The 27969-nt window shown below is 36.2% G+C and overlaps 1 protein-coding gene across 1 annotated transcript; it reads right to left on the reverse strand.

The window, feature by feature from the left end:
• Positions 1–2602: 2602 nt before the first annotated feature.
• Positions 2603–27940, reverse strand: TANGO2 (transport and golgi organization 2 homolog (Drosophila)). The gene is made up of 8 exons (XM_009709337.1): positions 27818–27940; positions 21675–21763; positions 19607–19726; positions 18479–18593; positions 9879–9949; positions 7522–7675; positions 4651–4755; positions 2603–2850 (listed from the first exon to the last, which is right to left on the reverse strand). Exons 1-8 carry the CDS (start codon positions 27871–27873, stop codon positions 2730–2732), a joined length of 831 nt encoding a protein of 276 aa, XP_009707639.1. The 5' UTR covers positions 27874–27940; the 3' UTR covers positions 2603–2729.
• Positions 27941–27969: the final 29 nt, after the last annotated feature.

Raw genomic sequence — 27969 nt, forward strand, 5'->3', positions numbered from 1 at the left:
ATTGACTTTATTATGATTCTAGTTTTGAACACGCATGTAAACAACAATTATGAAACAATTTTAAGCAAAAAAAATATAGTTGAGTTTTTACAGACATTTTAAAATTTCTTCCACTACTATTTTGATAGAAAAAAAAGACAGGAAACAAAAATCTCTTGGAAATTTATGACTCTGAAAAGATGTTATCTATAAGCAAACTCAGTAAAATGCCATGCAATAGTTTCCTATATACACTTTTTTCCTTTATGTCCTTTAAAACTGATATTTAAAATCCCCTTTTATTCTTAAAAATACTTTTATAAAAATACTTTGTTAATTTCAGCTACATTTTACTTTTTACAGTGGATTCATTGCAACTATAATTTGCACCCAGTAAATTATGCACTTCATGAATACCTGATCATTTCTATGGATGGACAAGCACCATTTGCAGATATCTGTACTGCAGTCCTGATCCTGTTTCCACTGAAGCCAATGACAAAATTCTCATAAGCTTCAACAGAAGTTAAAAAAGCTCACTATTAACTATTCTGACATAAAAATAAAATCAGAGGTTTTGGTTCTTTACTATTTATTTTAGTTGTCAGAAAAAGCAAATCCCAGATTTAGAATTTTGATTCAAGCAAAGCAATACATTATTAGCATCTGTTTTTCATCTAACCTCCAACTTGCTTTTCTTTTGCCTATATGTAAAAAATAGGTTTTCATTATCACATGACTATTATAAAAACTAAGGTCTATAAATGCTTTTAGCATGAAACTGCATGCAAGCATTTTGCTTGCCATTTAGGTAATGTCTTCAAATAGAATGTCTCGTTCAAATATACACTGGTGATTTTTTTTAATTAAGATGTAAAAAAGTTTGCTATGCAAACTCTCAATAAGGGCAAGCTATCGAAGCAAACTTATTTTTAAATTTGAATTTGACAAATGCATATTTAAGATAGCTATGGCTATTTCTTTGCATCTGAAAATAACAATAACAGTTTTATTCATACACATACACAGTTTAAACAGTCATCAAAAAATAAAAAAGGGCTAGCCATTTCCTACAGCTCAGAAAGGCAGTCTGGAAGGCTCTGAGTTTGAAACTATGTACAACCCAACAAGACCATACTGATCTTCTTGCAATCAAGGTTGTCAAAAAGTCATTTATACACTACTGCATCAACAACCTGTGACTAGTCATGCAAGCAGTCCTGGTATCTAGAAGCTATTTAAATATGCAAATACAAAGGAATTAATTGACTAATGCTGCTTTAGCATCTCCTGGCAATTCTAGATCTGGGAGTGGCCTTTCACAGTACTTCACCTCAACAGCAAGTCCAATTTACTCTTGCCTCCATTACAGACAGACATACACACACGCTAGCGAGAATGCTTGAACACACAAGCTTGAGTACAGAAGAACAGTTGCACATCTTTGTGAAGATTATCAGAAATCTTGCTACTTTCTAATAATTAATAATCAGAGGCTTGTAAAAAGAATACATTCAGCATATATAGAAAAAAATAGCAGTGATCCATTACTAACTTAATATTCAGCATTCAAAATATGTCAAAACAGAACAGCAATAGCAGCAGAATAACATAGGGTTTTAAAATATCTTGGTATTAGCTAGAAACTTCTATCACCTACACTGGCACTGAATAATTGAAAAAAGCATGCATTTAAATAGCTTTTTAATTCACAGATGTTAGAACATATGAAGTGCATCTTAATACCCAACTTGTTCAGCAATATAAAACTGCAATAATGTCACCTTACAACAAATAGCTATTTTTACTAAAAATCTATGAGCAGTCACTCCAGCCTTTAACATATTATACCAATAAAGAAATGAAGCCAAAATTGGACATGTACAAAACAGCTGATATATGTAAACTTCATACTCAGCTTATGTTTGCAAACAGATACCTATTCCTTACCTGCCTGCCGGGGAAGAAAAGAAGAAAACCAATATTGCTAATTAGACTATCAGCAAACAAGATGTCACAATACAAATAAATTTTATTCCGGTCAAAGATAAGCAAGTCTGCTCCCATGATTTTTTCATTAAAACTGAACAGAGACTGAACTAAATTTCCTATCTACTCTCAAATCAAGTTTTAGAAAGAAGATACATTGCTGTACTATCTGTAGGAAAACAAATGTAAAGAATCCCCCCTGCTCTGCTCTCCCCAGGCAGAACATTGCACCATGGCTCTGCTGAAAAGTTTAAACGTTACTAAAGCACTTAATACTACAAAGATAACATACATTCATTTAACACACATTGGCATCAGCTATACAATCTTAAAAGCATATGTTGAAGGGAAAGCAAAGCTTGGCAAAACCTTTAGATGGAACAATGAAAGCAGCAAGTGTTTCCCCTCTTGGAACTGAAAACATGTTTAAGAGTCTACTTAAAACATCTTTAAAAAACAAAACCAAACCATCCACAAAAAAGCACTGACTTTGTCTTCAGGAAAGATGGCCTTGCCCTAGAAGCACAGTGATATTAAAAAATTTATTTCTGATTGTAAGTTGCTACTTAATGAAAAAAACAGTTTCTTCTTTTGGTTTTATCCGAAGGATTTGTGAGTCTCATAGGGTATGCTACCAGTTTATTTGAATTTTTGCTTTCCTTGCTATTTTTAGCTTGTGGAGGCTGACACAAAGCATTTACTAGAGCTTAACGGCTTGTTCTCTCATTGCTATTATTACAAACCATTCAAATGGAAAGTTGTTAAGTGTGCAGTTTGAATTCATAGGTGCTTGTTTTCCACTGGTTGACATCTGCATTGATCATGTTGCGCTCTGTGAAAGTAACCCGTCCTTCTGAATCAATGAGAACGACCGTATTAGTCCTGAAACAACATAAGGGTAGAAGGTTAAGCCTCGTGTCTGTTTATATAATTTGCAGGGTCCCATCCCTCATCCCCAAGGGTTTTAGCTCATTTTTTTCTTGACCATATCATCACCACACTAGGAGGGCAGAAATCGTCCTGGCAAGTTCAAATGGGCATTTTCAGTCCTTTCTTCCATCACTCCACTGCTCTGATTCCCTGTTGCACTTGCAGCAGCTGACAGACAAAGCTGCTAATTTACAGAGAGTACACTAAAATGTTAAACTTTCTTTTAGTGCCAAGTGTTCTATTCAGAAGTTGCATAAACCCAAGTTTTTCTTCACAGCCTACACCTACCCTGGTGGGTTTTTCATCTCAATAGTATTCTTTCATTCTTTCCTTTCAAATCAATTGTCCATTAAGATTTAAACATGGTTAATTATTATCATAGGACACTGACATACGATCACAGAAAAACTTTTCTCTCTCTAGGAGCCTTCCAAAGAGGAAACTTGTTTTCATGAAAAGCAGATTCCATTCATGCATCTATGCCACTTTGTCATATGTAAGCTGACATTTCTCTATGGACACTGCAGTACCCTGCCAGAGAGATGACTGACAGAAGTAGGAATTTTCCATCATCCTGATGTGGTGGCCTTCGCTAAGTCATTTTGCAGTTGTTCACTCACATAAAAAGTGCTTAATTTCCTCAGAATAATATTGTGAGGCCTAATTAACAATCTCTATTCACTAAGCCATGTTGCTAAGGGAAAGATAAGTGTGAGCATACAATTATAGTAGCAGGGAAGACTTGAAATACAGTGTTAATTCACCAGTAAGAGGTCAGTATTTCTACTGAGTTATCCCTGTTTCCTTTGAAACTGTAGCCTGCAAAGCAAGGGGGCGGAAGTTGCCTCTTTACCATTTTAAGTCTTCATTATCCCATATTTAAAATATTCTTTGAATACATTTTGTAGAAATACTCAGTAGTTCCTTTCTCAGAATACCAACTTAAAATACTTACAGATATGCCTGCTCTCTGCTTATCAATTTACATCTCTACAATGGAAATACTATGCCAGAGAGACTATTCTGACAAAATCATCGGCAGATTTTTAGAGTAGGAATTCCCTGCCAGCAGCAACAGGGTTCACCTACAATTTTGTCCCACAGAGGATTAAATGCAAGATGCATTGCATTATTCTATTCTTCTTGCAGCTTTGGTATAAACAGTCTGAGCAGAAAGTGAGATTATCTCAGCAAAAAAAGCAGCATGAGTTAGGGGAAAAGTGGAAATATGTATTATTTGAACAAGAGTAATAGGTTTTTAATGTATGAATATAGCAGCTACATATTACAATGACATGCCTAAAGAAACCTCTAACTTAGCTATGCAGATGACAGTATTCCTGCTCTTGGAAGAGAAATGTGTTCTGCAGTTCCATACATATAGAAGATAATTGTGTTTTTCTGCTAAAAACATTATTTCAAAGCTTTTCCTGTTTTGATAAGATCAGAATTAGAGCTGGGCAGATCTGCTACTACACTGAGGAACCAGGAAAACTGTATTATCTTGTCTTGGACAAACTGAAGCTATGTCACACTCCCCCCGAAAGACAAATCATAATGTGTGCTTAAAATGCTCATCAGTAGCAAATCTAAGATGGCAGAATACTGAGCACGGAAATACTTTACTGAATTATACTTGATAATATCTGAACAAATTTAAAGCAGTCACTATAGAATTAAAACTTATAGCAGCATAATTTTGATTTATGCTTTGATCCAGTACACATCTAGTTCCGACTATGAATTTTTTACCTTGTTCCGTAACCTGGGCAACGAACACATACAGCTGCATACTTGTTCAATATAGGACGTATATAATCCTTCCCTTGGTCTTCAATTGCAGGGTCTGGTAATTGACTGAAAAAAGCAGTAAAGTAATAAAAAAATATTTTAATTCTCCAATGTTAACACATTCATCCCTCTTGAACCAAGCCGTGTTAACTGAGTGGTTGATAAGTAACAATCACTTTTCAAAAAGTACAAAAGTGTGAGTGAGTTGTGTTCAAAACTAAAGTATGAGGAAAACCAAAGATAAAACCGATTGTAAGCTCTTTCCCAAATAGATTCTTTCAAGCTTTTGAATTTTTGTCTCACTTTAAGGAATATTTTTCATATCTTGACAAGTTTTTCACTTTCCTTGTTATTCTTTGTCTGTCTTTCTGCATTTTAGTTTCAATTAAAACATTAATGATCAAGTAATTTGAGGCACATCATATAAACCAGCATTTTTCCAGTTAGACTCCATGAGTTCTCTTTGTGTCGAAAAAAGACCTCTCTGCTTCCTTCGATCTTATTTGGAATACCTGCAAAATACCTAGGACAATCCTTAAAATAAAATTTGTGAAGACGCAGCAGAGGACAAGGTGAGCTTGTGCCCAAATTTCTTGACATATATTCCTATCAAAGCTTGAAATGTAGTTTTATTATAAAGCATGTCAAGCTTCGTTTATTGTAATTAAGTATCAGCATCCCATATAAGAGATGCTAAGGTCACAAATGTTACTGCAGCAACCCTACATCCCCGGCTTTCCATTCACATCACCAGAACATATTCTCAAATGCTATCCATAAGTACAGCTCCCTATTTCAATAATTAAAGATTCTAATTTTACTTATCAAAGTCCAATTTAACTATTATTACAGCAGGTTTTTGTGTTTGATTTTTAAGCTTCTTCAAGAAATAATCCCATTTCTGCCTCCTAGCATGGACCCAGTTGTACCAATAAAATAACAGTAATTCAGCAGCTTATCAGCTGTACAGTGAATGTTGGGGAAGAGGGCAGAACAAAACAGACTGATCAATTTAACCCCACTTTCAGAGCTCATCCTGATCTGTAGAGGAGACTGTGCAATCTGTTATATTGTAAATGACCTTTATATCTAACGGGGATGATTTTCTCTGTTGTTGTGGTGAAGACAACCTGTGGGTGTTTCAGGGAGGAGCAACAACAGGTGCAATTCTAGTGTAAATAGAGCACTAAGCTCTCAGTATTGGGCATATGGCTGAAGCATACCACAATCTAACAGAGAAGGCACACAGCAGGGCACTTCAGCCTGTGAGAACTGTCGGCTTCTATCTGATAATCCATGACTGGCAGTTCTTGTCTACTTGGCATAACAGGCTGCTCTCCAACTTAAAGACCCCGAGCAGTTTTAAGGAGCCTGGAAGGAGTTGCAGTACATCCCTGAGATCACAGTCAAAGGCAGGGCTGAAGCAGAAGCGAGAGAGCAAAGGACAAAAACCTGTATCCAGCAGGAAAGAAGGGAATTTAAGAGTAAGCCAACCGTTGAACCTACTTAATTCCTGTAACGCACACAAACTGATCATAAAGTAATATGCAATAAGATGTTTTAAGAAAGTTCAAAGCTAGTGCATATCCCATGTGTTCATATTTTGAAAAGATCATTTCATCTTGAAGTGTCCTTTGGAAAGATTACAGACTGAGTTTTAAATATTGCTTTTTTGTAAGTAAATATTTCCATTTTATAGTCAGATGATTTCAGATGAGATCATATTGAATTACTGAACATTACGGGAAGATCATTTGGACTGTATAGTAAAAGGTAAACTATAACAATTTTTTGAAAAATCACTTGATCTGATACCAGATGAAAAGAGTAATTAAGATGGCTTAGTAGACTTCCCAATTACTACTCATTGTTCAGATGTCCGAGTTCTTATATAAACATTTATTTTGAACCACTGAGAAATGCCACCAACATGAATCCTGGTATTAAAATTGACTGATAAAGTTAGGAAACTGGATCTATACACGAGAAACAGCTTCGCTTCAACACAAATCATCCCCTAGACAGGTAAAAGTCAGGCTAAACATGAAAGTTACTGGATGGTGAGCAACGATATGAATTTAGACCACAGTACCTCCTTTACCCTACTCCATGTCTGGACTTGAAATGGTATCAATATCCTTTACTTCTAAACATCTAGATTGTAGGCTCAGATTCACTGTGTAGCCAGTTGTGAGTGCGAGAACCTTACTTAGATACTCAAACTCATCTCTTGGGAACCTCCTTGACCACAGGCCTACAGCTGAACTGTGCAAATACTCCCTTTGCTCCTTCCCCCATTTAGCCTAAAACAATTGCACTTTTGAGGAAGGCAGCTGGTTCTACTTTGAAAATAACTTGCTTCTCTACCCTCTGTCTACACTCTGGGCAGCAATACAAAATAACTAGCAGCTACTAACACCAACCTGCTCATATAAACAAGTGCTTACTCTGGGTGGAGTAAGAAACTGAACCTTACCCTACAGTGAGCCTCCACAAAGCTTACAGCAAGCAACTTACACATCCCTTGTCTTGCACTCATTAACCTTATAAGAGAAGTGCAATCTTTAAAAGAAAAGGGCACAGAGAAATCAGTGAACAGTCTATGAGTACTAAGACGGCAGTAATGATGTTTACTGTGTCTGCTGCTTAAAAATCAGTATTGTTGAAAGCCAGTCTCTGTGGAGACAAAGAACACTACTTTTGCCCTTCATTACCCAGCTTTAGTCAATTAATGTAAGGCTAAAATGTCTTTTCTTTCAAAATGGTTTCTATATGCAATTTTTAAACTGGTCATACTGCATTTTGAGTAAACTCTGGCTATCATGTTCTTACGGCTCTTGATTATTCATCACTGTAAGAAGTTCCTGCACCAAGTCTTCTTTGGTAAGGTCTTCACTTCTCTTGACCACTTCTGTGAAAAGCTGCTTCCCATACTGAAGTTTCTTCCATGGTGTATCCAACAAAGAATTACTCAATCCATATATTCCTATACATTAAAAAAAAAAAAACAAACAATCAACTTAGGAAGCTCTGGAGCAAATAAAATTAACTTATGTACTATGCAAAAAATAACTTCATAATTTTCTTATCCCACACAGTCTGAGGGACAAAAACAAAGGCTATCAGCAAATTCATCACGAATCTCTTACAAGAATTTGCTTATTTATCCTATTGCTAGCTTTCTTTTTGTTCAAAGAGAAATGAGGTCATTAAATTATGTATCAAAGATGTACATCGTGTGATAAAAAAAATATAACACCCCTTCAGATAGCAAGAGTCTCCTAGGTGTGTAATGCATAACATAATGTAACCATTTCTCAAGAACTCTTCTGGACCACTACCGTGACTGTTTTATTAGGGGAGAAAAACCCACAAAAAAACCATGCAACCAGAAAAAACAATCCAGAACATCCATTTCAGAGCATCGTTGCTTTACGTTTACTAAAATTAGCTGAATTTGAGATTTTCAGCACTGTTATTAACACAATGTACACTGTGGTGTGAAATCAGGTGAAATATCAAAGCCTTTTTTTTCCTCCAGAACACAACACTACAGGAACATTAGGGTATGACATAGCCTAAGCGCAAAATAACTCATAATCGTGATATTGTTGAGTTTATTTCTGTAAAGCAACTTTAACCCTTCAAGCTTTACATGTTATGAAATTAATGAAATCTGCAACAAGGAGGTTATGTGATAAGTTTAAGATTTAAAAGCAGTAACAACTGTTGACAGACCAGTCCCTGTGGACCAATTCCAGCTGCATAGCATCTGCATACTTACTAAATATTGTTCAGGGGAGGGTGTGGAGTGGGGTGGTAATTGGAAAGGCTATTCTGGTGATCTGCAGTTGTCATTACAGATTTCACAAATTTTAATACAATTTAAGTGTTTTCCCAGCTAATCTTTATCTGCAGGTATGTTATAAAACACATGCCCCATTGCTAAACAGGAGACTACAGCAGGCATGCATCTTACACTAGGCTGTGCTTAAGCACACCTCTGTGCTAATATTCAGTCCTTTGTTTCACAGTATTACTCTTATTCATATTTGCAGCAGTTACTTTTAACCTGTGGTTCGCTAAACTACGAAAAAGGTACAACAGAATTATATCATTTTGCAGTCTAGTCTTTTCCAGTTTAGCTATATTAATCATAATTTATTTTTGTCTCTGATTTTATTCTTGAAAAACACTGCAAAGCAACATTTCATGACAAGAAATGTTTCTGTTTAGAAGTACCCTGTTTCTCACCACAATGCAAACAAATAAGCACAAAGATTACCAAACCTCATTTCTCCCTAAAGGCAGCCATGTATACAGAAAAGCAATTTGTTGTTGAAGTATAAAGACCAGAACTACCTTTGCTACAGTCTGCAGACACCTAAAATTTGTGACTCAGTTTCATTACAAGCAGCCAGATTTAAAAAAAATTTTTTTTTTTTTTTTACTATGTTTGTATTAAAACCTGTTTTGTGCTTGTAGATGTACAAAATCCATCAGCTGTTTCCAAGAATTTATGCTGTAATTGCTACAGTAATTATTTGCCTACTGGCAGCAACATTTTGACCATTAACCTAAGCAGGCAAAATAAGCCACTGTCATTCATTGTTATCAACCAGCTATACTGCTCAGAGCCTTCTGTGTGTCCTTGTCCATTTAAATTGGCTTTTTGGTGATGAATTCTGGAGTATTGTTCTATGTAGTTGGCTAGCAAAGAACTAGATTTTAAAGATTTTAAATCAAGACACCTGATAAGACAGATTGAAAAAAAAAAAACCCACACAAAACTACAAGCCAACTCTGTCCCTAGGGGAGCATAGTCACACGATGCCCTTAATACTGCTGGGGAAGAAGAGTTAGGGTCAAGTCCATGAACCTTTGAAAATTCTACTCCTCAAGACAGACTTCTGTCCTTCAGTCTTAGTTACCTAAGGAGCATCCCACCAACTGCAGTGCAGGTGGAAACACTGACATGGATAGAAGCTTTTAATGAACTATTGATTCTCTACTGAAATTTATTAATAAATACTTAAATGAATTTAAGAACATTTAATTTTTTTTTTTTTAAGGAACACAAAGAAAAAGTTAATGAAGACAATAGCTAAATTACTAGAGCAATACAACTACATTCTGACACCTTTAAAATTACAAAAAGTAATATTCAGACCTTTCTGAAGAAAGCCTACCAGCATTTAGGAAAACAGGTTCTGGTTCTCCTTTGTTTCCATAGTAGCAAATTACATCTCCTTTGGTGGTACTGAAACACATAAATAAGAATTTCTCCTTGAAAAACCATCAGCTTCTATATTCGATTATGCTCTAATTTCATGCAATCGTCAAACACAGCTGTTACAAATGTCTGAAATCAAATGAGATTTGATACAAAAATTCAGTTTGATTCTAAATTAAATAAGGTGGGCTGTGTTTAAGTCTATAGGAACTGTGTGTAATCATAGAATTGTAACCATAGAAGTATTAAGTTTGAAATCGGTAACTATAGGAATAATGTGTAATGTTTTAGTATCTATAGAGTTTAATGTTTTGAAGTAAGTAATCATAGGTACCTCACCAGGCAGTCACTGGATTTTTTTAAGAAATTATAGAAACCGCCATGGATTCTAGTTAAGCACAATGAACACCAATTATGCTGCTTGGCAATCCCCTTGCCCCTTCCTAGCTTGATCTGAACATCAAGAATTTTAATCAGAAAACTAAGTGAGTTTGATCAATCAATGTAAAGGTTAAATTCAAGAGTGAACATAGTATGCATTTTAGATAAAAGAATTTATATAACAATCATCAGAATAACAAGCCACTTGTATTAGAAAATTGGTAGTCAATAGGGTTTTGATTATACCTTGCTTTGAATTTTGGTTAAGATGACTTTGATTGATAATGAGGGACTGGTAAAGAGAATAAGGGTATGTAAAGTCCTGAAAGTTGAGAACACTTGGAACTGATTGTTTTGGGCTAGTGAGCATAGATAAGTTATATGACAACCTGGCAAAGAGGTCATTTGATTAACTTGGCAATGAAATGAGTTTTAAGGTATCCTGAAGTAATAATAATTCATTATAATACTAGAAATTCACGCCCACAGGTCAAAAAGACCCTTGCCCAGGTGAAGACCCTTCCCCTGAGCATGCGTAGTAGTAGAAGAGATCATGTAATCGTATGATGTAACTGTATGTAAATGATTTCAGGGAAAAGTGATCTTGACTCCAGGAATTATATGAATATGTAATCAATTGTATCTATATAACCTGTTCATGGTAACAGCTGGGTATGCACGTTAGGTGGAGCGATCCCCCGTGCATCCAGCGCTGCAATAAAGGAGTGCCTGCTTCTTAATACTACATTGGTGTTAAGAAGTTTTATTCCTGATTTCAGTGACACAGCAAGATGTTTCTCCCACTGTGACTACTATGATACCACAGCCCAGAGATTAATTGATGAGTTATATTACTCTCCTCCTCTCAAAATACTGTATTAGCTGCACCACTGTCAAATAGTACCATTATAATTTTTCAACATAAGTAATAAAATTCAGTAAAAACCCAGAACAGCTGCATGGAAAGTAGCCAGGCTTAATGACAAAAATCTGTATGGTTTTGAGTAACTGGAGATTTAGTTACCTGAGGGAAAGGGGCATGTTAAAACAAAAGGACAGTCCATCACAGCAACTAATGTTTTCCCATCATCTCCTGAATCGCTGCTGCATTCTAAGAGGCCAACTACTGTGGGCCATTTTATCTAGCAGAAGTACATTTTCAGGCCCGCTTATGGCAATGTCATAGGGCATAGCGGGGTCCTTTAAGTGACAGATACGCATTTTTTTAGGCTGTTTTCAGATAACTGTAGTTAGTGTTTGTAAGCTTGCTCTCTAATGGTAGGTACTGGCTTCAGCACTCGCTCTCTTGCACACAGTTTAGCAGGGAGGATCTCACAAAACGTTCAAAACCAGCTTCCAACATTGCAGGTAGCTCTCACTTGGCAGAGATGATATCAGCATAACCAAATAGCATAGATTTTAAAGTAGTTGTACTGATATTGACAACACAAATACCAAATCAACTGAGAAGAAGGAAAAAAAAAAAAAAAATGAAGAGGCATATGAGTTCAGTTATTCAACAACTGAAACCTCTGAAAACAGGATGATGCTGATCATCTTGCTCAAAGCATGTTGTAGCCCTTGCAAAGCCTTACATAAACAAAGTCTAGACCCAGGCTGAAAACTGAATGGAAGTTATACTTAATGTTCTCAAGTCCTTGCTTATTAATGTTTGGTTAGGACCAGCTGGCCATTTTAGCAATGTCAGATCTTTCCTCGCCTCAGCATTCTTTGTAGTATCTTTATAGCTAGTTAACGGTAAGCATAAAGTGATGTTAATGTGTATGAGGCATGTATATCCCATCTGTGGTTACACACCTTCTTACAAGCCTGGTTCTGATCAGTGCATTTAGACTTGGCACACAGTTAGTACTAATACTAGAAAGAATCCCTTGGCAGCTAAAAGAGGAGAGCACTGGGTTGAGCTGTCATTAATAGACCAGTCTGACTTCTTGGTTCCAGTCACATGCTAGGATACAAGAAGTCATATACTCATAAGAGTACGCTGGCACACTGCATTTTCCATGAACAGGGGCATAGAAAAAGCAATGTGCGAGTCAAGTATTGTAGGTCACCTGAAGTTGCTGAATTGGTCTGTTTCATGGAGCAAACTATTTATATTTTGCTTTTGAGATACAAAGTAGTACTTTGAAAAATACAATCCATAAATAAAATCCAGTAGGAATGAATATAATACAGACAATGAGTAAGCACAGTGAGAACAAATAAACCAAAGTTAAAAAAAAGACAAGACAAAAGAAGTTGGCTGCTACTGGTGTATTTTAACACTAACACTTGGGTTACTAAAAAAAACCTACAGTAGCAATAATAAAACATAAAATGCTTGTAATATATTTAAGCAAAGAAAGCAAAATCATTAAGGTCATTATAGGGTTTTTTCCAGTTAAGACAGCAGCAATTACACAAACTTTTTTATTGCTGCATTAAATACCCTTTCCAAATTGTCAAACCTGTATGTGCTGTAGAAGGTCTATGAAGAGACAAGATCAGAGCAATTGCTATCACCTGAGGTCTCAAAAGACAGAGTTTTAGATGGAAAGGTAGACAAATGGGCCCAAGTAAGCCCTTGAACACAGCTGTAAGGCAAGTCCTGTCATAAATGAGACTGCATGCTGAATAAGTAGGCACTGACTTCCTTTAGCAATTGCTTTTTATGTGAAAGAATATTATCATCTAGCATCTGTTCCGAGATTCTCGTGACTGACAAATTCAGTAACAATATCCCCTGGAGTTTAACAAAAAGATGGGGAATACATACAAACTGCAGGGTCACTAATTCAGGACATCTGTATCTTATTGTTTCTGCATTCCACATTCCCCTAGATGGGTGTTTTCTATTACACTTACCTCCACTGCAACACTGCTGATGTCTTCTGTCAAAAGAAGACTGAAGCCTTCCAAGAGACTTCTGAAATGGGGATACTTCCAAAACTTAGTTCACTGTGCCAGTCAGCTACTCTTTCTTTTATCATTTGGCTCTGCCTATTCTCTTCCTACTGTTTACAGATAGTACTGAACATCAAGGCAGAAGCCAAGATGAAAAAAAAAAAAAAAAAATCACTGTAAGCTTGATCACAGCAATAGCCTCAAATTCTGGCCTGGCCTTAGATTCTCTTCCCTCCCAGCTTTACAAGTACAGAAACCAATTTCACTGAAGAAGTAATAAAGACATAATTAAAGCATGACAATAGGACCCAGTAGACATACTTTTTTTTAAAAAAAAAAATGCCAGCCATAGCTGACAGCAGAAAGAGAAGAAGCTAGAACTACATAAAAATTATGCTCTTAGATACATCATTCTGTCAAAAAAATGTAAGCAATAATAAATGTTCTAGGAAATATTCTAGGCAGCATAAATCTCAGTCCTAATAGATGCTTCACAGCAACATGAAATCCATGCAGAGTTTGCACAACTATTTCTTAATGCTGATGAAATATAAGCAATATCCTTCTGCACCCCTGCCCTGCTTCAACTTCAAGGAGGCTCCAAATCATGTTCAACAAAAATATGGACAGAAAGGAAAAGAAAAAAAAAAAGGTAGTGAGGCAGTAAAGCTCCACAGGGTGTGGTTATCACCAAGTGATCACGTCCCTGGGCACTGAGCTCTAATCTTCCAAGAGGGTGAACATTTTACAAACAAGGACATCGGATTGTTTTATGAATAACGCATGTATTTTTTGTGCAAGGAAGAAAGATGAAATTGGCAGCTTGAAATGCTGAACAGTAGTTTCAACTTAGCATGATTCACAGATTAATTTTCTTTTCTTCAACGTTCATGAGCTAATCAGAAAACTCTTTCTGTTCCGAAACTAAAAACAAGCAAACACCAAACCACCAACTATAAAGGCCAAACATTTTTGGACATATATCACCTATCATCAAATAAAATGGTGAAAAAAATACTGCCGGATACTCGCAGCATACAAAGTCTGTTTTAAAGCACTACTCTCATTTTGTTGTCGGTATCTAAACATTTCTTTGGTGGTGTCCTAATTTTTTGAGCCAGGCAGAAGCTGACACCAGAGGGAAGAGATAAAACAAAAAAGCTTTTCAGAAGCTTTTTTCCTTCTCTTGACACTGGACTGTCCATCTCATTAGACTTGCAAATGACTCAGGATCTATGCAGAAATATTTCAAAGGTGGTAGTACAGAACACCTTAGAGAAGTACCTGGACACCTCATTTTCACGAAGAAGTCACAAGGAGCAAGACAGATGTACTCTGCAGAAGGCGGTATTATGACAGACAATGCATGAGAAGAAGTGTAAGTGAGCTTACAGAGCAATCATGACAACTTGCCCATCTACATTCTTTCCACACTAGCAGTCTGACCCTATCTCACTTTTCACTGGAAAGGCTCCTAAGCCTAATCTCTGGAGAGCAATCAAATCCCTCCAGCCTAGCCTTATCTTGATAACCATACTGAACAGGTCAGCCTGTGTTTCTAAAACCTGGTCACACTGTTCAGGTGTTTTTATCTTATGAGGCCCTGCATTATCAACAGTTCAGTTAATTCTTCTCCCAAACACCTCTTCTTCAGTTTCGTTTTTTACCTCATCAATGATGTTACTACATAACTAACCAACTGTACATTTCCATATTAAAAAATATATACAGTCTCTAGATATTTATATATAAACACTTTTTATCATGTATTTTATATTCTATATTTGTGTTTCTATTCCCCTCCTCACACACACATTCCAATCCCACTGTTTTGGGGATCTGCAGTTTCAACTGGAACTCAGTTCTATCCATCATCACATCAAGGAGAAAACCTATTTTAACGAAACTTCACTCTCCAGATAAAAATATGAAGAATACATTCTAGTACATAATCTCTATTTTCTATACATTACGAAATTAGTCAATGCAGGTGGTGGAATAGTTTACTACATTTCCCCTGGAGGAACTGAAAACTGCCAGTCACAGGGGAGAGGCAAAAAGCTTACATGAAAGGCCTTTTTCTGCCGCACCCTCCGGCTGACTTGTTTTGTAAGGGACAATTCATCTATTCCTCATGGAGAAAGCGATTCACTCCTATTACACAGGGATCTTATTGCACATAAACAATATGGGCTGTAACTGACAACCTGTCAGACACTAAACTCACTGGGAGAGTGACAAGAAGCTGCCACTTCAGTTTGTCCTTCAGGGCAGTCTGTATTACACACTTGGCAGTATGGAGAGCAAGTGAGATGCAGCTACAACAGCCCTAACACAAGTTTGAGATACTCATGAAAGTCTGAGCAACTGTAGCAACTAGATTTCTTGGAAATAAACACAGGTTTCCCCAGGTCGGAAATGCTGTCCTGACCATCAACAAAAGCAGCTCACTATTACTTCAGATATTATCACAAAGGGAGAAAGAAGGAAAACTGCTCTGAATCTTAAGCAGACATTTTCTTAGAGACCAATCTAGCCTCCAATAACCTTGTTCCTCTCTAATCAGACCTACTGATAGCCAAAATTGGAGGAGTAGCAACACTGCCTTCTTAGAAGCTAATTTTGCAGCCACACAAGACTCCAAATATACACTGTTTGCCATATGCCATACATTCAACATAAAAGTACATTTAGCATAATGGAGTAAATAGGGATGACTCTCATACTCAGCAGGTACAGCAAGATGATAAACTGAAAATAGTAGAAAACTACAATTACTCAGTATTTTTTCCAATACGGTATTCTTATTAAAAAAGGGATGAACAGTGTTTAAATTGACATAATGAGATGCCACAGAGCAAACAGATTACACTAAAAGTGTCAAAACCCATGCATGTTTAAAGTAAGAGTCACACAAGCTGTGGAAATAAATGACGAGATTTTACAACCCGTATGGTGGTTTTCAGCTTTTCCCACATCATTGCACCTGTATCATGTAGCATACTGTCATCATCATAATACAGAAAGATGATAAACATTTCTTTTCCTGAAATCTGTACCTGAAAACTCAAACACTGTAAATCTCTCTCTAAATGTGCTGCTTACAGTCAGCAACATCATGTACTCCAATATACCCCTCCCCAACAGTTGTTCATTTACACTTTCAATTTGACTTTCCTCTCCATTTCATACCACTCTAACAGAGCCAATCGCTATTTGTTACACAACAGAAGAACATGTTAAGAATAGTCTTCAATCTTTACTTGAACAGTAACATGGCTCAACAAAACAGCACCAACTACAATAACATTTTCTATTTACATAGAAAAGTAGCTTCCATTTATATACTACATTTCTCTTAGGAGTATTTCTAATTTCCTAAAATGACAAGTTTACATCTCTTACAGAAATTGCTCTGCATCATTAGCTTGCCAAGAATTTCATTTCATCAGAGTATCCAAAGCTAAGTACATGTCAAAATAGAGAAATTAATCAAAACATACAGCTTTCATAGTGATACTCAGCTGAGCATACAATTCCCTACCAACCTAGCATGGAGGAATACACAAAAACAACACATGAACAATTGTTATAACAATAATGTCAGTTGAATCTACTTTAATATCATTATACTAGCAGCCATTATGACTATTCTATTTACCTAAATGTGAACAAAGAAACTCAAACTTACTTACTGCTTGCTAGGTCACACCTTGAAAGTTTGCTTGAAAGTATAGTAAGACTATTTCTTCTGTTATCTTTTCAGTTATAGATAGCCTTCCAATTTATGAAAGCTAGCCAGGCAGCAACATGCAGCAGAGAGCACAGAGTCAAATTCCCTGACCATGGCAAAAATTAATTTAAGCAACAGAAAAATTTTGGAAGTCTCTGGTGGGATAATGAACTTTGTAAAGTAGAGAGTAAAAATAATAGAAAAGCAGCAAACCCTGTAATTGCCTAACCTGCTTCTGTATTAAACTTCTGTAAACATAACTTATACACTTATTTCTAAGCAGGCACACCAAGCAGAAATATACTCCTGGTATCTTCACAGGTGGCATGCGTCTGCCTTTGTGTTCATCCTTTTAGACTTTAATCACCTATATGAGTTTCATTTCACTTTCCCATCGTATCACAGCAAATTAAAAAACATGAAAACTAATACCCTGGCAGAATTTGAAATAATGGTCTCTTTCGTAAAAAAACCAAAACAAGCCCCCCCCCAAATAAAAACAAAACCAAAAAAACAAAACAAAGATGACAAAACACTTGCAGGAAAGTGGGAGAATAGGGAAGAAATGACTGATAAGTCTGAACCGCCAGCTGAAGGTGGTCTAATACAGAAAGGGAGAAATGTAAACACAAGGTCAGCTAGTGACAGGGTGCTAGAAATTATTTTCACTGAAAACATTAAACACTGCAACCTTCTGCTTTAAATGTATGTGGTTTCCCAGAAGCATGCAGAAAAGCTGAGTGGGAGAAGGCCCTGCACCATCAGGTCATCCAGTAAGATTAACGCTTCCACAGAAAGTGTGCCAAAGTAGTAGTCTGCTCTTAGCAATTTATACCTGCTTACAGTCATGAAGCATGCACCTAACTGAGAATTGATACATAGCCTGGAGATGACTTAGTCCTGGATTTCCATTCTTCTGAATCAGGCATAATGCCAAGAAAAATCAGCATATACACTTGTGTGCACACACATGCATGTGCAGTGGAAAGGACTGTGCCAAGCACATTGACTATAATCAAGTATCCAAGGTCCTTTCCTCAGCTACAGAAACTTGAAGAAGTTAATATATTTGTTACATGTCGATTTTTTTTTAAATGTTTCAGCAAAGATTACCAATACAGCCACTCTGACAGGAATAGTAGCTTGAAAGCTTTCAGCTGTTGTAATCCAGACACAGCATGCCACCTCTCAGAGAAAAAAAAAATTCTGAGAAGCCACAGAGCTAAGGTTTTGTTTTCTCCAAAACACAAGCGACATAGCCTTCAGGGTAAAGATTGACTATAGCCTAGTCACAAGAACTTTTGCAGAGAATACAAGATAGCCCTCCAGTATTTGAAAGATGAAAAAACAACAATGGAAATTATGACTAAAGTCACATTAAGACCTTACATGCCAATTAGCAAAAAAGAAGAGCTCTAGCTTTAGTTTGTGACAGGCTTCTGTACTGTTACACTTCCATGCTAAGAAGTATATGTACATCACTGCTACTATCTTCCTCCCTTTGACATTTGAACTGTGATGTTTTGTAGACTTACTTCAAGTCAGCTGCTAATAAATTAAATCCATTGTAAAGATGTCCTTCTACTGAAACTTTCTTCAAGTAAGAGTAGCTGTCCAGATCTGCAGTCAAGAAGTTTGTTACAAGAGCACCTAAGAAAGAGAAGTAGATAGGGCAACTTGTATGTGTGAACTCACTATTCTGACGGCCTTTGTAAAAACATACAGCAAGACACAAGATTCCCATTACCAAAAGTGTATAATGGAGCATGGGAACAAAACAAAACACAAACCACCAAACAACCAACCGGCCTTTCAAAGTCTTACAGCATTGTATCATGCTCGCATTAAGAGCCTGACTTTCACTCTGAAGAACTCAGTCAAAAGCTCTTGGTCAAAATTTCTACAGAATTCGTATTTACTAACTATTCGATACTGGATGTGCCTTTCCTCTCCTCCCACCTTGCCAAACTCTTTCTTGTCTTGCTTCATTTCCCTAATATAACCCTAAAACAAAACACAAATGACATGGTTCATTTGTTTCTCTGTATAACATGTTTTGCCATTGCAATATATTCCCAATGCAGTACTGTATGACGGTTACTAACAGACCTATTTTTACTTTATAAAAAAGCCCCACAGATGTGCTCTTTCGGAAAAGGTTTTTTTCCTATTATTTCTGCTCCTCCGATTTATCAATGCGCAAGGGAGAAGGGACTAAAATAATCTTTTAGGCTAACCTCCAGCATAATCCAAGTTACATTGTGTCCCTGACTTAGGTGTTTGAAGAAGATCATACACATTTTAAAAAGTCTACAGTAATCTAAATCTAGCTCAATGCTCGTCTAGTTGTTCTGACTGTTAATTAGAATTACTTTCAAGAGAAAACAGTTCATGCTGCATTTTTTGTCTGAATGTAACTTCAGGCTGTAAGCACTACATCCTGTTTTACTTTCGCCTATTTGATTAGAGTATCATTATCCAATTCAACACCCCCACACAGGTACTCAAACTCATTAGTTCACAATTCTGTTTACAGCATATAACCATTTTATTTGTCCATAAAGTGGTGATAAAAAAAGTAATACTGTAATCAACACTATTTTACTGTGACATCAGGGCTTGTTTGTCCACTTTCTTCTTTTTCTATTTCTACTCCTTCATACCTCTTCCTTTTGCATTTTTATCAATCTTCGGCTGCATATAGTTTGTCAGGGCTGCCATCTTGCCTTTCTTACTGATTCCCAGCCACGTCCCACCTTCTTTTCCTTCCTCCATATCCAGACCTAATGGAATAAGTAAGAGTTAGGCTATTACATTAATTTTAAAAATCTCAAGCTTAAATCAGAATTTCTTAATGCAAATCCTGAGTCTTGATCAGGCTGGCTAAAATGCATTAGGTACAAGATTGCCTTTCTGGACAAGCGAGGTAAGCCCACTTAAATTACCCACCCTCTAATTCTTCACTACCAAATATTTTTCAACCTACTGCAATAATAGACGAGAGATAATGAGAAAATTAAATGTAAAAGTAAAATTATAAGCTTTGCCTATATGCTAAAATACACATAGAACTTTAAGTAGGCCCAGAATGCTTGTTACCTCAAAAGCAAACCTCAGAAGACTAATGTTATTTGCAAGTTTAAATTCATAAGTAACCAGAAAAATTTAAAGCTAGGTAACTGATAAAAATCTTGGACTCTGGTAACAGTAATTTACATTGAGGAGCAGGACCCACAAAAGTGAAGCCCACAACCAAACCTCTTCCAAGAGACTACAATTTAAAAAAAACAACCACACTACCTATTTGTAATGAGCTCATGTTAACCAGGAAGCATTTAATGGAAAACCAAGAACTAGTTCAATATAACATGTATACTGTTAGAAACATTTTAATTCTGAGTCATCATGCCATAAAATTGCTTTCATTAGCAGATCAAAAGAACAGGTTTTGGACAGTTATTCAGAAACTCCCTTCTTTCTTCAGTATCCAAAACTTCAATATGGAGTTTAGCCGTATCACTTCTTTACACAATACTTTTACTACTGTTCTCTACCTTAAATGAAAGGCACACAAAAAAAACCTCCATACAGCTTTGTTGACCAATGCCCAGTGATTAAAATACAGCAATTCCTGTTTTCCCAAACTGCTGTAAGTGCAGAATACTTTTTCATTTTTGAAGTCACAGAAAGAATAAATTTGATTTATTTTCATTCAAGTTGCTGCTTTCATTCGAGAGAACATTATTAACTCAAAGGTATATATTCATGGGATCTCCACAGATACACCTCCTGGATGGAGAATACACCAGTTTCCTATGCCAAATATGGACAGAGCTGACAAGGGTATAAAAGACAAAAATTCAGGGCCCTTCAGTTTTCAGGATAGCTTTTTGTTTGTTTGTTTTAAACTGCTGCATAGCAGGGGAAGCAGCATCCAGAATGTCTGGCACAAAACAGAAACGTCAGCCAGAACTTCAGAAGCAAGGGAGTTGTAGTGCAGTGGGAGTAATTCATCCTCACTGGCCTCCTCGCCAATGACAATAACACACAGCATCAAAAAAAGAGTATTTGTGAAGTCAAAAATCTTGCATTTAAAGAATGCTTAGTTTTCCAGAGTTTCATTTCTGTTTCTGAGAAAAGGCAGAAGTATTGATTATTCTTAAAAATTACTACAGACAGATTCCCTAAAAAAAGAACGAGACATCTGAGTGACTGTATTATCAGTTTAGCAAAATGTAGACATGAAAGCTAATAAACTGATGGATCAATAACTAAAACTAGTCTGTAGCCTATAAATTATTAACTGATAAGAAATGAGAAAGTTTTCACTTTCTTGAGTCTTGATTTAATGATTTCAAGTCACTATTACAGACAATGAGTCTGTGGAATAACTAATTCCACCTATTTTAAGAAGTATTTCAGTGTATTTGACAAAGCTAAATTAATCGTTTGTGATGCACAAAATCTGATATATTTCCACTGCACTGCTCAGACTGAAATCAGTCAAAGAATGTAAAACTGGGAAAAACCTCACAAGATATTAAAACACAAATAAGATAATAATAGCATAACTCATCTTTCAAACTTATGACATGTTTTCCCCAGAGGTATAGGGAAGAGGCGTATTTCTTATTAAAAATGCAACACCATCACCCCAACAACAAAAAAATCGAGGCCATAATTCCCTTATAAATTGTATCAAAAGCACTCAAAACAACAAGACGTACATACCACTAAGGATCTCATTGCTGCTGTCCCAAAAATCTGCTGATCTGGATGGTCTGTGGTAAAATTCATCTCTATTAGCTGCTAGAATAAGCCTGTAGAAAACAAGAGGAAAAAGGTACTATTACTTACAGATAGGAATTTCACAGTACAGGCAGGAACAGAATCCAATTCTTGCCACAGCATTAGCTCATTTAAAGTATGAAACCATCCTTTATTCTCCCATCTCACCTTCATCACTCAGTGTAAAGGTTGAATGACATCTGACAGCAGCCTTCTCTCTCATTGTCTTGAGACATTCAGCAAGTCTATCTTGTTGCGTGAATGAGGCAGTGATTATTTTCAAAGAGTAATACTTATAATGCAAGAGATTGAATCAAGATCGCATAAGCAATCTTAAGATTGCTCAGCATGTGAAGCTACAGCTCAAAGAAAATTTAAAGGTAATCCACAAATTTATAGGTAACATCAAAAAATCTGAAGCATGATTCTATGTTTTTAATGGATCATTACTTATGATCATGTAGTCACAGCATTTTTTAATCTAACTTTGACACCTAAAGCTGTATTTATGTGGTTCAAAGATAGAAGTCAGATGCTTTTGTCTCTAAGTATCCAAAGCAGAGATGAATTTTTGATAGTCTCAAAGGTCCAGCCCCATTGAAATTTGTTTGAAGAAACAACAGCATGCTCAATGAGGCAGAGAAATAAAGGGAAAAGGCATGGGTTTTTGTAACGATCAACAGGTATTTTGGTGGAGCTTTTTCCCCTCTGTTTTTTTTTGTTTTGTGGGTTTTTTTTGTATGTGTAGTTGCTTGCATAATCTGAGTTCTACCAGAACAGTAGGACAATAGTTGAATTGTTAATGAGACTCAGCCCTTGCAGCAAAGGAACTACAAGCAGCCCTGGAGGCTATACAACCAGGAGGTAGGAAGAAGTTATGAAAAATAACATGTAATTGAAAAATGCTGCTGGACGAAATCCATTATTTATACTTAGAAATAAACACATGACTCCACAAGACCAAGTGCTGTCCTGACAAAAAGCGTGATGCAGCTCTTCATGTGCCATCTAAAATTTGACAATTTTAGAAAACAGGTACTTTGATAATTATCATAAATGGCACCTGCAGACTTAAAAGATCAGGCTGAACATGATATTTAAGAAGCAGTGGACATACAAGATAGGCCAGGTCTTCCTCAAAAGCTCCAGGTTTGGCAGCAGTACAGATCAGTCAAATACAATGATACCACCAGTTCAAGCCAGTCAGGCTGTGAATGTAAACTAGGTAAGATTTAAAGAGTCAGTAGAGCCAGACAGCTTCAGAGGAGTTTAGAACAGACTCTGTACTTGGCCTTTGAAAAGCAAAAAATGTTTCTCTGTCCACTTCATCCAGCAGGAGTTCTCAGTGTACTCCCTTATAGATCATACAAATACTTTACTAAATGTATGCTACAGTCATTTCATTAGCACTGTTAGTACTGGTACACTAGAAAGAAAAGTCTAGGCTAATCTGACTGGCACATCCATCTTTTGGAAGTGAGAAAGTTAACATTTTCTGTCATTCAAAAGCAATGGAAGACAACATCAGAAACTAAATTTAATTACTTACTGCAACATCAAATAGATGCAGGATATCTATACATAAACGCTTGGATTAGAAGTGTTATTGGGTTTCTGTGCTGAGAATCAGCATTCAGACACTGCCATTTTCAAACCTGTAGATGAGCTTTCACTTGATGCTGCTCTTCCATCAGTCTTTTTTCAATCATTATTTTGGAATTTAAAAAAAAGAGTGTTTTTCATTGGTAGAACATCCTCACCTGAAGAGCAGGTAATGGATTTGGCTGATCCAAGAAAAGGTTAAAAGACAACTGTAAGCCTAGGTAAGTCATACGCTGGAGACTCAGGGCAACAGGTAACTGCAGACATGCTTGTGCACAGCTCCACCACACCATGCCGTGATCCAACAGCTACAGCTGCCAAACTTCTGTTCATTATTACCCATAACATGACTTGCCTTTACTTCAGTCGCGAGATTGTGAGCATTCCCCATTCTCTCCAGCTATGTTGCTTAATATTTAATTTTAATGAAATGCCATCTTTCAGAAACCTACAGATTTTCTTAACCAGTTCCGTATAACCTCAGTATCTTCTTCTACCAGCCGCATGTCAATTACATTTACACAGCAGAAGCCGTTTGCTACTGTAAACTGAAGTTAGACCATACAATTTTCATTCTAATTTTTAAGCTACAACACACAAGAATCAATTCCAATGAAATCTCATGACTTTACTCAGCATTCAAATGTACTGACATTTGCTGCAAATTTCTGGACTTTCCTGCAAATTCAACTCTTCATTAACACAATGTTTTAAAACATCATGAGATGCCAGAAATACTGCAGAGAAAGAATTTAATCAGCTATAGAGAAAATAAAAAAGGCTACCACTTCAATGGCATCCTTTCTGTAAGAAGATGCTTAGTATTTTGCCCAACAAAGATAGCTCTGTTGGAAAGCATAGCATATGTACATTTTTATCTTTCCAGTGCCAAATAATCATCATATTGTTCCTTTCAGACTTGCATTATTTCTATTATTCTAGCTGATTCCAGTCTTCAATCTACAGGCTTTCAGCTGGTTTATGAAATTCTGTCAACCTGCTTGAATACCCTCCATTTAGAGCATGCATCGTCCTTTTACAGATTTTTATTTAAATAAACATCTTTACTGTTAAAAAAATAGCTTGGCTGAAGTGCATTTCTCATTTCCTAAAGCTTCAATTATATTTTGTCTTCAATAATTCTTGACACAAACCCATGGTCTGTTTATAGTATCTAAATACTGAAAATAAGAAAAGTCTTTCTGGTGTGATTGAATATTACCCATCTCAAATTTAATACACAGACTCCTAAATTTAGCACAAGGCTAGTATACAGGATCGCTATAAACAAAACATTTTCATTTTGTCTTTTATGAAACATAATCATATGGAAAAGGAGCAATATTAAGTGACCCTCGTCTTCTAACAAATTGCAAAAAGCCTATTCAGCTATTTTTATGGCTGAAATAATCCAACTGTATTAGGATTTACATATTAAGATTTATTTTAATGTTGAGGCAGAGAGATGAAAACATGAGAAATCATTCCATTAAAGCAATTTCCTACAATGTAATTCAGTTCCATAAAAAAAGACTGTATTTATTTGTAAGATGCACACAGTACAGTTCAGAAGGATGTAAAGGCAGCATGTTACATTTGACGATAATAATGGCCTGTAGAAAAGCGTTTGTTACACTGCACTAAACTTTACTACAAATAGGCCTGTAGGGAGAACACAGAACAACAAGGGTAGAACAGCAAGTTGCAAGGGTACAGGAAGATAGATTAATTAGTGTATCACACAGGTGAACTATAAGCTTTTTGCTTACTTAGGTGCTCATGAAAACCAGCTAATGTACTACTCTAGAAACCAAATTCTACCTGGATGGAAAATTCTCCTAAGTGTTATGGAGAACTTGTTTTAGTTTGAGAAAGTTTATTGGCTACAAGAAAATGGCCAATGATATGCAGTTTGTCTTTTCAACTTTTAATGCCTATTTTAGACATTCTTTTAGTTAGACATGCAAAGCAGAGGATAGTAAGAAAAGTAATTGTAGATGCCTGTTTTAACGTGGACAGACAAATGAGTATGTCTGCAGGTACAGGAATCCCTTTCTGGTTGGGAAAACTGTTTCAAGACCTCACCATGAAATAAACAGAGCTATAGTACAGTGTAACACGCACAAGTCATCAGGAAAAATTACACTTAGCAAGAGACTAGTATAGACAGGTCTAACTTGGTCTCATAGCTATAATACTGTTGGGAGAATTAGGAGGGCTGAGTACCATTCCCAACTGATACTCAGACCTATGTCCTTCAGAAAGCTGAGGCAAAGGTGAAAAAGCTTAGGAACAATTTAAGAAGAAAGAACTTCAACATTCTTCTGAATAAAGAGAAGCAAAAAGATTTAGTGTTAACTAAAGCGTTAACTTTAGTACTCTTTTTCTTCCTTATGTACCTGATGTTAAAATCTGACACCAAGAATGCTATGGCCTGGCACTTATCACCGAAGCAGATGGCTCAGAGTAATTTATCTCAGAAGCACAGAGCAAGACATGGCTTAACAAAGAGTACTGAGAAAGATAAATATAATTAAATATTCCTGGATTTGGGCCAAAACATCTCAAAACTGTTTTTCTATTTTGACACCAACAGCAAGTTGTTGACTGCTATAAATCAATAATTTCAATCTTGATGCAATTTTTTAATAGCAAACTACTGTAAGTTTTACTTTTAAATATTGATCATGGCAGAAAGTTCACTTGGCAAACATCTACAGTTTACATCCAAGGGATTTTCCCAAGAGGCATCAAACTGATGCATATGTCTTTTGCTAACTAGCAACACAAAGAAAGTCAGACTAAATAAATGGATATATTAATTCAGCACCAGTCACATCATAAACAAACCCCCTTTTTAAGGCAGATTCCAGATGCAGAAAGGAAGGCAGTCTATGGACAATTGAAGTTTTGGTTCTCATTTCCTTTCTTTCTATAGAACGGCATCTGCTTCTCAATACAAAGGGCAGAAAAACAAGTCAATAAAAGGCACAGTGATTTACCCAGCATACTGGCTCTGACAGTTTCTGGATGAATACCAATACTTGTACCCCACAAAGTAATATGGAACCTATACAGTATGCATAAATACAGAAAGCAATAGAACTTTACAGTCGTCTTACTGGCCTGAAGTGCTATCTTTCTATTACGTACTGAATGTACTCCAAGATACTGATGTTGGATATGAACTTTTAAAATTACAGGCTGTAAAGAGAGAGAAAATTATTACAGGAAGTTTAATGTTTGGGAAACTCACTGTATGACATCATCACATCCAGTAAAACTTACCTAGAAGCATGGATGCTTATTCTGTCTTAAGTTTTTCGCTAAACATTTCATACACATGGCTGACTATTAGTTCATCACCTAAAATTTTAATTATTTTAAATTTTAATTAATTTTAATTACATAAAACTTTAACATGACTGTTAGTTTATCACCTAAAATTTTAATTGCAAGCAGATTTGGGAGAGAGGGAAGGCTAGGACAATTACTAAAAATTGCTTCATCTCCAGGTCACAGCACTACATTTTTTACACTGATACAGGAGTATACTCAGTTTGACAGCACTAAGATTTGATTTCCAGCATTTTCTGACATTGTAAATACTTAATTTTAGGACAAACAACAACTGAAGATCTTTAAGTACACCTTATCCCAAAACCAAACTGATTGGCATAAGTAACTGTGAGGATACCTTCACCTCATCTATCCATATTTTCAAATGCAACTGCACCTATTCACAAGCTAGCCAGTTCTGTCAAAAAGACAGTGGAAGAGTGAGCATTGGTAGTCATCATGTAACACAGAACAGAGCAGTGAACTACGCAATGAGCAAGGTGGTACTGTCCTTGGGTGGAAACAGGACAAAGTGGCAATTCAAACTTAACCAGAAGCTACATAAGCAGTTAAATTTCAGTATTAGTACATTTTGCATTCCTAGGGTAGTGGACTCTGCTTACAAGACTGGACTAGCACATACTAACAGAGGAAAAATTAATACATCTCTATCAATAACAGCAATACTTCTGCTCTACTGTCTGCCCATTACTTTCCAGGCTAAATTCAAACTGTTGGTTTCAAACCGAAAGCCCTAAACATATCTACCCTACTGAAAGAAGGGTACAGCTACAGCTGTGGTGCCCCAACAAACACAGTCCCCCTTAGTTTAAGTGATAAAGTAGAAAGCAGGACTTTTAAACTCTAGATTACAATATTTAAAGGATTTATCCTACGCCACATGATAGATCACGAGCAAAAGGTCCATGATTACAAAGGCCAAGTCTTCTGATAGTCTGAAAACAAAGGGTTCTCAAATGGTTACAGTAAGTCCTCCAATGGGGAAAGTCATGAAGTTAAACATCACAAAAGTATAATTTAACCCGTAGTACTGACTTGAGTTTGTAGCCAATGTTTGAATTACAAAAACAAATTATATAAAAAAATTATAGAAACAAGTCTGTTTTAACTAGAACCATCTTTACCTGTATGCATTTTTTGAAACTGGTCGGGGGTCAAATTTGAATAGAAGGATGCACATCGAAGAATTGATGTTTAAATGTTGCTTCTTCCGCAAAGGTTCAGTGCAAGGTCATCCTGTAATAGCCTACAAAGTAAATAAAGATTATCTGTTATT

This window comes from Cariama cristata, unplaced genomic scaffold, assembly GCF_000690535.1.
Source record: "Cariama cristata isolate BGI_N322 unplaced genomic scaffold, ASM69053v1 scaffold5901, whole genome shotgun sequence".
In the NCBI taxonomy this organism is placed as follows: Eukaryota; Metazoa; Chordata; class Aves; order Cariamiformes; family Cariamidae; genus Cariama; species Cariama cristata.

What these genes read in the sequence shown, in the direction of transcription:
- TANGO2 (XM_009709337.1), bottom strand. Translation starts at nt 27,873, where the DNA reads ATGTGCATCCTTCTATTCAAATTTGACCCCCGACCAGTTTCAAAAAAT. An exon ending in TAAAAATGCAAAAGGAAGAG is followed by an intron (nt 18,594 to 19,606) that starts GTATGAAGGAGT and finishes TCTCTTTCTTAG; the next exon opens with GTGCTCTTGTAACAAACTTC. An exon ending in GTGATGAATAATCAAGAGCC is followed by an intron (nt 4,756 to 7,521) that starts GTAAGAACATGA and finishes TGCTTTTTTCAG; the next exon opens with TCAATTACCAGACCCTGCAA.